This window comes from Penicillium odoratum, assembly GCF_028828045.1.
Source record: "Penicillium odoratum strain IBT 22623 chromosome Unknown utg000001l_segment0_segment0, whole genome shotgun sequence".
In the NCBI taxonomy this organism is placed as follows: domain Eukaryota; kingdom Fungi; phylum Ascomycota; class Eurotiomycetes; order Eurotiales; family Aspergillaceae; genus Penicillium; species Penicillium odoratum.
In genome coordinates this window covers 3012213-3022968 of record NW_026643143.1, presented here as the reverse complement: position 1 = coordinate 3022968, position 10756 = coordinate 3012213, and the positions used below count along the sequence as shown (strand labels likewise).

The window sequence follows — 10756 nt, the reverse complement described above, 5'->3', positions numbered from 1 at the left end:
ATTTTTCGATTTGATGGATGCTCAGCGAACGATACCCCCTTTTATGTTATGTTAAGACAGCAACATGGTGCAGTAATACAACTCGCCTTTTCCATTTTGAGATATGTATATTTGATTTGTAGACCAGGCTCTTCGAAACTAGCTTATGTGAGCATGTATTCTACGCATTTACCAATCCTCAAAAGCAAGCCGATATCAGATTGACCTTGGGGCTCATTCCAGGCACGACTGGCTGTTGTAGCCTGCAACTAAATGTGTACAGACGTGCTTGCTGTATGTGTAGCGCTCTTTGTCCATGAAAATGGCAATCTGTTGGCCCAGCCAATGACGTTAGGCCACCTCTCTGACTCAATCATAATAAAATGAGACGGAGCACCATATTCTCGATCTCTAGCTTAACATAAAGTGTTTCCTATCCCATTGTGGCGACATGACCGTTGCCGTGGCTCAACAAAGAAATTAGGGCCCCGGCAAGTCACGAGACCTGTTGCCCAACTTCAGGTCTTCGAGACAATCCACCAACAATCCTCAGGTATGTGATTTGCGACGAGAATGAAAAGACATTGACGCATTCGTTCATCAAGTACTGGGTATCCTTCCTCAGTATGGTCTCCACATGGCCAGATGGTCTCCCCACCATCCACAGGGCTTAAGTCGACGCAATGGCAGTTCTTGTTGAGTATATAGCTCGAGGCTCGATGAGGGGGCAGGTATTCCGGTAACTATTTAATTTAACACATATCAACATGTAGTCTCGGAAAGATAACTGTTCAATTGCAGAAGTTCTGTCAGGTACTAACGCTCCAGATCGCTAGAACAGCCAGCCAAATGTTGAAAGCTTGGTTGGGCTTGAGGAGAGTATTCGCAGCAAACCATACCTTGCCAAGTGGGTAAGGAGGCAATGGGTTGTTCAAATGCATGGTTGTACCAGGCTAGAGTCTCGATGTCGATGAAGCCCCTGGCTTCTGCAATGGAAGGTGTTTTAAAAGGCAACATTGAGATCTGGACTAGCCAGAGGCTGCAACTGGCCGTTTCAGCTATGAAAAAATATAGGCAGTATCTTCACATCAATGGAGCATTGTATTTCTTTTGTAGGATGTCCTTCCTCTAGTTGAAATGATTGCTGGTGGGTAGTCTGTTCTTCAATCGATACACAATCAGCGGGTCACTTTTTTGATATAGGGGAAGGGAAGGGTTGCGATTTACAATCTCGATGTTATCATATACTCGCATTTTAAGCACACAGGGGTTTTTCTTGTAAGGTACTAGGTACAACTCAATAATAAAACCTGGGGTACGAGCAATGGTCTGCTGGAAATGGCGGGGTCAAATTTGTGACGCGCTGGGGGGAGTGTCATAACCTCTCATTCACGACAACTTCAGTGAGATAAAGATTTCTGCGCTTAAGTACCACCCTCTTCAAAATCTCCTTCTTCTCTCCCCATTCCTCTTTCCTCATCACCCTCTTCCATCTTTCTTTCCTTTCCCCTCATCGTTTCTTTCTTCCAACCCCGTTCGCACACCTGCTTTCCCATATTCTTTTTTTAGTTTATCTGTATCAAGCTTGAAAGCTTTGTGTTTCCTGTGATCTACGCGCTTCTTCTGTATTTGAGACTTTGGAAACTTGTTTCGCACTCAGTATACCATAGTATACCAGAGACGCGTTCAAGATGTCATCGGCTCATTTTTTTTGTGCCCGCCCAGATGGGGGCTTGACTCCCATGATCCCGCTCGATGAGCTCCCTGTCGATCTTTCTGTCCGTGGAATACCTCGTACTATCACTGCTGCTGAGACTCAAGGTATGACTTCTTGTGGCGTTGCCACTGCTCGTTCTGAGCCATGGGTTGTTGATGGTGCTACGCCCACCGCTCTCAATGAAGATTTGAGCCAGCTCAAGTCTGCCCTCATCAAGTTCATTAGTGATGGAAACATCCCGGCCGGTGCTCGTTCTATTGTTCAGAATTTTTTGACTCGTCATCTCGATGCTGTTCCCATGGGCCAGGTTGTCTCTTCCACATCCACTCAGGACGCCCCTGCGTATGCCAATGCCCATGATTCTATGGCAACTCTCCCTGCTGCGAACTCTGCCATTGTTCAGCAGAATGCAGCCTCTGCTGGTGATGAGCGTGTACGTGCAATTCCTTCCCCCAAAGTGAACGATATACTAACCCTCATGAACAGCGCTCAATCCACCGCAAGAAGTATTGCTCTTACTGGATTCGCCATGGCGAGTGTGACTATCAGCAACAGGGTCAGCACTCCTCCCCCCATCTTTCAAAAAGACACACACTTACATTTTCAATCATAGGTTGCCTTTACAAACATGAAATGCCCGTCGAGCCTCGTTTGATTGAGGAACTTGGGCTGCGTGATATCCCTCGATGGTATCGTGAGAAGCACAATGTGCCGAGTATGCTTCACCCAACTTATCGGGCTCCCATTGCTGCCGATATGGCTCAGCTTGCCATTGGGGGTACACCCAATCGTCGTGCCATTGAGTACACCGAGGCTATGACTCCTAGCGAGCGGCCCGCTTCTTCTGACAATGCCCATCATCGTGTTGGCAACAACCGTAACAAGGCTCGCGCTGCCCAGAATGCCAAGTCGCGTGTCAATGGCCGCAATGGCAACGGAAACCGTAATGCTCCCAACGGCGTGAGCGTTATGAACAACGCCACTCATAATATCACTCCAGAGAACAGTAACAGCTCTGGAAGTCCTGTGGATAATGTTTCTTCTAAGTCCAATGGCTCCCGGGCTCCCCTTGCTGTGCAGGCGGATGTTATTAACCCTGTCTCTACTGCGTCGCAGGCACTTCAGCCTCTCATCGCCAATGAGCCGTCTACTCCGTTTGGGTCCGCTCCACTTGGGATGCATTCTTATCCCGTTACTCATCTCCTTGACAATGATGCCGTGACCCAGTCGAGCATCTTCCCGGCTCATTTCCCAGTCCGGTCCCCCCAGAACCACGTGGAGGACGGCCTGAACTTTGCCAACAGCTCGGCCCCTCCTTTCCGTCCCTCCGGAATGATTCCCCGCCGACCCTCTCGACGTTTGTTCGATTTTGGTAATGATGGTGACAGCAAGCGTCACCTTAGCCCCAAGTCTGGGTCCCCCATCGAAAACGCGAAGATTCAAGAGCGCAAGCCCGTTCCTATTCTGTCTACCATGGGAATCTTGCTGCGACGTCTCCGTGATGAGTCTGACCCAATCCACCCTCACCAGGTACTTTTCAATTTCGGCGCCATCGGTGAAGACCTCATTATGCCTCCGATGATCCAATGTCCCAAGACTGGTATTCTCATTGATCCCGAGGTTGATGAGATTGTTCCCTCGCAGGCTTCCCCTGCCATGTATATGCCTCTGTTCCGGGGCATGTATGAGGGAGCCAAATAATTCATATCAAAGATTTTAACATGTTCATACGGCATCCTGCCCTCTGAACATACAGTTGTGTCGCGACGAATAATCCTCTAATCTTTCACGACTCATGTACGCTTGCCATCTTTGGTCCCTCTTTCTTGTTCGTTTCCTCAGCCCTCCACTTACCGTTCAATCTTTTCAATATTGTTCTCTGGTTCATTTTGGTATTCCCGCTATGCTTTCCGCTATGATCTACCATCATGACATCTGACCGAACAAGTCAACAACACCCTTCCTTGGGATAATTGGGTTTCTCCAGTACTGCGAGGGACCAGAGGAGCAATAATTCAATTATCGAATATTTTCCAATTCTGGTTCCATGTCCGTGATTTCTATGATTTCTATCGCGATCTATGACTGTGCTATGTGACAATGGTGAACGACTTTCTTTATTTCCTTTGTTTTCTCTGGCTATGATTCCAGACACCTTGTTGGCTGCATGTATATGATCATGCAGCTAGAGACCCAACAGCTGGGACCTAAAGCTTTGTGTCCGGTTTATTTCGTTGCCTTTTTTTTAAATGCGTTTGTGTTTCTAAGGGCCAGCCACACCATGCTCCTTGAAGAGCTGTTGATTCGCTCAGTGGATCTTCTAGAGCTTCGGGGTCTGCTTGCCCGAGTTTGATCGAATTTTGCGTTTCTCTAGTCTTGCGTTTTTCTGTGTCGGCAGCACTAACACACCATCCAATTGTTGCTCTGCGGTGTTGTTTCCTTGCCTTGTTTTTTGACTGCGTCTTTTTGTCAACTGTGCTCGCATACCTTGCTCAATGAGCCATGGACGCGTTCCGTGGATCCTTGAGGTTATGCCTTGTTAGGAATATCTCCTTTGGGACTTGGTATTAGGAGCCTTTATGGAGATGTTCAGAACCGTGGGATTGTTTTCTGTCGCGACTAATTTCCTCCTTCTGTCTGCAGTTGATTTCTTTTTTCTTATAAAGAAAAAGAAAACAAAAGACCAAATAAAAAAAGTCTGTAATAAAATCCCGGCCCCTGGTGTATTGTGCACTTGACAAAAAGGTAGATTGTAGAGACTTGATGTTCGGGCCAGGTTGACTGGTTCTTAGGGCTACCTACCCGTTAGGTTACCCATTCCGTGACTGTCAGATATTCGAGATCAACAACTTGGTCTACAGAATCAAGTGGCAGCGAGACACCAATAAATTTGAATACAATGGCTATAGTACATCTAGAAAACATGAAGCCCGGTAAGACCTCGAGGAATATGCGCCCGCGCCTCGCCAATGGTTTTATCCAACCAACACACCAGAGAAAGAGACCACGCAAAGAAATGTACAGTGTCTGTGGACACCTCACCGACGAGCCGGCTTCTTCGCACGACCACCAACGTGAACAGCAACACGCTCCCGTTCTGCATCGGCCTTGGCCTTCAGCGCGGGGTTGAATTCGGGGAGGGAAAGAACAGCATGTCCAACGATCTGGTTACCATCCACAATAGCCTCACGCTGCTTCTCAGCATTGTAGCGCTCTGCCCGGCGAGCGGCGAGCTGTCTCCGACGCTCCTCAGTCATCTTCCAGGAGTCAGGGAATTGAGGGCGGCCCTTGGGCTTGTGGTGGCGAAGGTCTAGAGGGATATCGGCAAAGGAGTCGCCGGTCTTGGCCTCCTTGATGAGGGAGTTGACAAGATCAGCCAGGTAGCGCTTGTTCTGGGCGCGCGAGCTGAACTGTTCGCATGACATGCGCACAATGTCGGTTTGGGGGTTGTAGCGGGTGCCAGCCAGTTTGAGGAAGGTTTGACGCTGGGCTTCGGTCAAGTGCTTAGGTGTCAAGTCCTGAGTGGCAAGCTCTACGACTACCTTTGGTTCAGCGGGGTGCTGTTCACCCATGTAGGTAGTGTAACGGAAGCGCAGAATGTGGTTTTGCGGGGGCAGGGTGAAGGGGCTTGCGAGCTCTGTCGGGACATCCAATTAGCAAACTTCGGACGGACAGGAAGTATCAAAGGATCAATCATACTGCTGAGCATCGGCATATCCCACGCCGCAATGCGAGCGTACTCTCTCATTTCACGATGCACCTCCATCTCGGCATGGGCCATTGAAGTAATTTCATCGTCGTTAATTTCCTCGTCACCGTCTTCAACCAGGGCGAATTCGTCGTCTTCATCCTCGGCCCAGAAACCGCGCGCCTTGGATCGGATATCCTCGAATCTGATATCCTCCTCCTTGTCGATCTGGTTGACCCTCTTCTCCAGCTCTGCAAACGCGGCGGTGCGCTTAGCAATGTTGTTGAAGTCGGCAACAATGCGGCGGTTCTCGGAGTCGAAAGCTGCTCGTTCCTCCGGGGACATCATATCATACATAGAGCGGTCTTCCTTAGTGAGGAGGTCGGGGGAGTATTCGGGCATTGGCGGGAAGTCCTCTGGCTTCAAGTCTCTCGGCGGAGGAGGGATCACCGGGTCTTCGGAGACAAATCTGTATGGAGAAACTGAGAATTGGCGTGTCTGAATCCATCCTGAGCCCCTTTGGCACAGGATTCGAGTGGACCGTGCCAATGACCGAGTAGCAGAAGCCATTGTGGGAAGCGTGGACAGGAGACTAGAGAGCTGTATCCTTGTCGATGTTTTCCAATCTTGAAGTCCGCTATACGCTAAACCTATCTCGGACTGTATATCACGTGTTTTGGAATCGAGAATTGCCCAAAAACACGTGATGTTCATCGTTATCGATAAGCCGATAAGCCCTGATTATACATGGACCCGGTCGAGCTTGCTTCGACTGTTAGACAGCTCCATCCATCCCAGCTCTTCCGACAATTGCCAACTTAATCGCACATTGCTCATTCTACCTTCTTAATTACCATACTTCGCTCTTCCAGTCATGAAGAAGGTCTGCTTTGTGACTGTAGGGGCTACAGCACCTTTCCCGGATCTCATCCGTGCAGTGACACAGGTGCAATTCTTGGAGAAGCTTGGGAAAAATAACTTTACGCAACTTATCATCCAGCATGGAACTTATGGACGTGTTGAATTAGAAACCTTCTTGGCCACTCATGGAGATAGTGATGGACGCATCCATGGTGTTCGCATGTCTGGGTTTGCTTTCACATCCGACGTGGATTATTATATGCACTTGGCCACAGAAAGGCGGAAGGATGGTCAGGAGCTTGGTCTAGTGATCAGTCATGCCGGTAAGATATTTTATCCTCTGTAACTTCTTGATGGACACTGACCCTGCGCAGGCACTGGAACTATCTTGGAGGCTATGCGATGTGGAGCGCCGCTGGTTATTGTTCCAAACCCGGCACTTGCAAACAATCACCAGCAAGAACTTGCCATGCAAATGGAAAACCTTGGGTATGGGGTCATGTCATGGGCGGAGTAAGTACCCTATAAAGATGTACACAGAAGATAAAATTTGGTTAACAGGGCACCAGGGATATCATTTCGGCTGTTGACAAAGCCACTGAACAACTTGTCAAGAGATGCTCTGCGATCGAGGACACTGGCGAGGTTGATGTGAAGAATGCCATGCGTGATCAGCTCTCATATGTTGATTAGGTATACTTCACATCAGTGAACATAAGGAGCATTGCATATTTGAAGATTGCATGAAAGCATGGGCGTGGAGTTCGAGGTTTTTATGAAATAGTTAGTATACCTGGAGGTTTTTTGAGAGTTTTCATTAGCACGGCGTTCATGGCGAGCACAGTAGGGCCTCAAACTTATTTTCTTTCGATCATATACTTACTACAGACTCACTTTTTTTTTACAAAGATAGTTTTAATCTAATTGATCTTACGGTAAACATGGCATGTAGCAATAAGACGATTCCCGGGGTACTTGGGTATACATTCCGAGTCAACCATGTCCAAATAGCGATAAATCAAGAACTATATGGTATTTCCAATCCAACTTTATTTTATACATCTAACTATCATGTTCACTCTTTTGTTCAGTGCTAGAAAATGCATTAATTCATGGAAGTCAATCTGACCTGGATTAATCATGGTTCAGATCCGAGTGGATGTGTCTTTGGGCGACCGACCATCATTGGCCCAAGCTTCTTGTTGACAACTCCCCGACGCGAAAACATCCTACAGTAACCCCGTGAACACCAACCTATTACAATCACCTGCATTCATGTCCTATTGCCTTGGACATTGCCCTCGATCTCTCTGAGCTGCCGATCATAGGCCGTGGGGCCGTCTCATAATTATCGCGCCTCAACTCCCGAACCTCCCTTAACACCCAACCCCCCGCAATGGCTGAGGCAACCCTACACAATGTGCCAATTGTCATTGACAATGGCAGTGGTACCATTCGAGCCGGTTTTGCAGGAGAGGAAATTCCATCATGTTACTTCCCTTCGTTCGTCGGTCGTCCCAAGCACCCGCGAGTCATGGCTGGTGGTCTAGAAGGCGACTCGTTTATCGGCCAGCGCGCTCAAGAACTTCGCGGCCTGCTGAAGATCCGGTATCCTCTCGAACATGGAATCGTCACAAACTGGGAGGATATGGAATCCATCTGGCACTATGTCTATGAAAACGAGCTCAAGACCCTGCCAGAGGAACACCCTGTGCTGCTCACCGAACCTCCGCTAAACCCGCGCGCCAACCGCGATACCGCCGCACAGCTGATGTTTGAAGCGTTCAATGTGCCTGCTTTGTACATGTCTATCCAGGCCGTGCTGTCTCTTTACGCGTCTGGGCGCACAACCGGTGTGGTTTTGGACTCCGGAGATGGTGTATCCCATGCGGTGCCCGTGTTTGAAGGTTTCGCCATCCCCAATAGTATCCGGAGAATCGATGTTGCTGGTCGCGATGTCACAGAGCAGTTGCAATTGCTCCTTCGGAAAGCTGGTCATGTTTTGCACACCAGTGCTGAAAAGGAGGTTGTGCGGATGATCAAGGAGAAGGTCTGCTACGTGTCGCTGGACCCGAAGCGCGAAGAGAAGGAGTGGATGAACAGCTACCACAAATCGGATGCTAAGGCAGTTGACTATGTTTTGCCAGATGGACACAAGATCAAGGTGAGTAGACATGCGTACTTTATTTTTGGGCTCATACTGATCTGTTACCTTTTCTATAGATCGGCCAAGAACGCTACCGCGCCCCTGAAATCCTCTTCGACCCTGAATTAATCGGCCTCGAATACCCCGGTGTGCACCAAATCGTTCAGGATGCCATCAGCCGCACGGACCTGGACTTGCGCAAATCACTATACCTCAACATTGTGCTTTCCGGTGGCTCAACATTGTGCAAGAACTTCCCAGACCGTCTTATGCGCGAAATCAAGCGTCTCGCAGTTGAGGACATGAAGATCCGAATCTCCGCGCCCGCAGAGCGCAAGTATACCACATGGATTGGTGGCAGCATTCTGGCTGGCCTTAGCACATTTAGAAAGGTACGCCGGGTCACGGATCAGACATGTGAGATGAAGCTAACATACTTTTACAGATGTGGGTGAGTGCGGATGAATGGCATGAGGACCCTGAAATTATCTTCAAGCGATTCGCATAGACGAGTCGTACCCAGACGCCTTTGGCTCTTGCAAAGTTGGCAAGACAATATCCATTTCCCGATACCCTTAGGGGATCCATTTCCAGATCGATGACTGCTGTGCAGCGATCTTGGGTTCAAAGAGGGTCATAGCAGGTGATCCGCGATTACTTGGAGGCTTTTTTAGTCATGCATATCTGCGACTTTTGATACCCATTCCCCATATCCCTAGATCTCTGGTTCATGTCTTATGTGCCACACTTGATCAATTTGTGCAAATAAACTTCTTGTCTTGGAGGCTAGAGGTCCAAGCTGGATGATCACAACAAGTGGCTGTACCAATTCTGTTGTAAATTAATTGCCTTCAAATGTTTGAAATTTAACAAATTATTTTGATACCATTCTCTAAACAGGGCTATTTGACAGCTGCAAGTAACGCGACTGCTGACTCCGCGATTTTTTCTTCTGCTGCCTGTACACTGAAGTACCCGCGAAGCCTTGTCTCTCCACCGTCCCCCATCGGAAGTGGCCTGTGCATATCCATCAGGCTGTTTTCATCTTTCATAGCCCGCGAACTCTACTAACGATCCCATTCCAGAGTTCAAAGACAATTTAGGCATCCCCCATGGGAGTCTATCTACGAAACAGATCAGAATCAATGAAGCACAGGGAGATTGAGAACTTACTGGGTGACAGGCGTGACTTCTAGCCCGACATACTTTACACGATGATGAACCCACTTATCCCACCCATAGTCTAACTTGATTGCATTGGGGATAAGGCCACTTGAGACCCAATTCGAAATAGCTATGAAAATGCAACCGACGCGTGACGAAACCCTTGCAGGAATTGGGTGATCACGAGGACGAGTATTCATAGGGCTCTCCATGATGATTTAATATTCGAAGGTTTACACCGGGAAGTGGCAGTTTGAAGCTCATTTTGGGTCTTTACGGATGTTCAAACAAATCAAATAGCCGTTCGTTATTGACTTTACTATTTCTTCATTTCAATGAATCGTTTTCAACCCGATCATAAACTTTGCACCTTGTCCTGATATTCAATGAACAGCGATCTATATAGACCATACTGGAAAATGGGAAATGGGGACTCTCCTCTTCAAAAATGGCTTCGTGTTGTCTACCTGGTCTCATAGTAGGCCACCCGAAGGACTCGGATATCTATTCCTTCCATTTCGACGCATCATATCCATCCATACACCGGATATAATCCTCACCGGCTGCCACCCATCCCTTGATGCCCCCTTCCAGCACAACGCTATCCATTTCCCTATTATTCTGCCCCTCCAGATATTCCGCAAACCAAGCAGCCGCACGTGTTCCGCGGCCTCGGGAAGAACCTGCATGGGTTTCTTAGCTGACACTCTTTTAAGAAAATCCATTCGCACTAACCGCAATACCACACCACTTTAGGAACCCTGGCTTGCAACAGAATTGAATAAAGAGCAGGAATGCTAGGATACAGGCTCTGTGCTGGAAGATTTAAAGATCCCTGGATTGTGCCTCCCTATACCACTTGATTTTAGATAGGTGAATGTCGAAGAAGAAAGTATATGTACCTCAAAGTCCGTGCGACGTAGGTCGACGAGAACAAAGTCTTTGCCAACCTTCTTGCCCGCCTTGAACCATTGAAGGAGCTCAAGGCGGGAAATTGAGCCAGCCATGGTCCTTGGGGTAGGGTAAGCGGCGTGCCATGGAAGGCATGTGGGTTGTATTACGTTGTTGGAATTATTTCCGTACGGACGTGGTTGAGCTGACATGGGAGATTGTGTAAATTCGTATTAATGGAAAAGAGTGTTGGTACTAAAAGATTCAGTGTTTGATTGGAAACAACATTTGTATGGACTTTTGGATTTAG

The 10756-nt window shown here is 48.2% G+C and overlaps 5 protein-coding genes across 5 annotated transcripts; 3 read left to right on the top strand and 2 right to left on the bottom strand.

The window, feature by feature from the left end:
* Positions 1-1670: 1670 nt before the first annotated feature.
* On the top strand, positions 1671-3397 carry N7520_001153 (uncharacterized protein; the record flags this gene model as incomplete). The annotated part of the gene is made up of 3 exons (XM_057135088.1): positions 1671-2129; positions 2183-2252; positions 2310-3397. The coding sequence occupies 3 exons, from the start codon at positions 1671-1673 to the stop codon at positions 3395-3397; spliced, it is 1617 nt and encodes a 538-aa protein (XP_057001024.1).
* Positions 3398-4734: 1337 nt separating this feature from the next.
* N7520_001152 (mitochondrial 37S ribosomal protein mS35) lies at positions 4735-5954 on the bottom strand (the record flags this gene model as incomplete). The annotated part of the gene is made up of 2 exons (XM_057135087.1): positions 4735-5333; positions 5396-5954. The coding sequence occupies 2 exons, from the start codon at positions 5952-5954 to the stop codon at positions 4735-4737; spliced, it is 1158 nt and encodes a 385-aa protein (XP_057001023.1).
* A 304-nt stretch (positions 5955-6258) lies between these two features.
* On the top strand, positions 6259-6938 carry alg13 (N-acetylglucosaminyldiphosphodolichol N-acetylglucosaminyltransferase catalytic subunit ALG13; the record flags this gene model as incomplete). Its single annotated transcript, XM_057135086.1, has 3 exons — positions 6259-6568; positions 6620-6758; positions 6815-6938. The coding sequence occupies 3 exons, from the start codon at positions 6259-6261 to the stop codon at positions 6936-6938; spliced, it is 573 nt and encodes a 190-aa protein (XP_057001022.1).
* Positions 6939-7641: 703 nt separating this feature from the next.
* N7520_001150 (actin-related protein ArpA) lies at positions 7642-8899 on the top strand (the record flags this gene model as incomplete). The annotated part of the gene is made up of 3 exons (XM_057135085.1): positions 7642-8409; positions 8469-8783; positions 8837-8899. 3 exons carry the CDS (start codon positions 7642-7644, stop codon positions 8897-8899), a joined length of 1146 nt encoding a protein of 381 aa, XP_057001021.1.
* A 1160-nt stretch (positions 8900-10059) lies between these two features.
* On the bottom strand, positions 10060-10562 carry N7520_001149 (uncharacterized protein; the record flags this gene model as incomplete). The annotated part of the gene is made up of 3 exons (XM_057135084.1): positions 10060-10238; positions 10291-10405; positions 10458-10562. 3 exons carry the CDS (start codon positions 10560-10562, stop codon positions 10060-10062), a joined length of 399 nt encoding a protein of 132 aa, XP_057001020.1.
* Between the last annotated feature and the right edge of the window lie 194 nt (positions 10563-10756).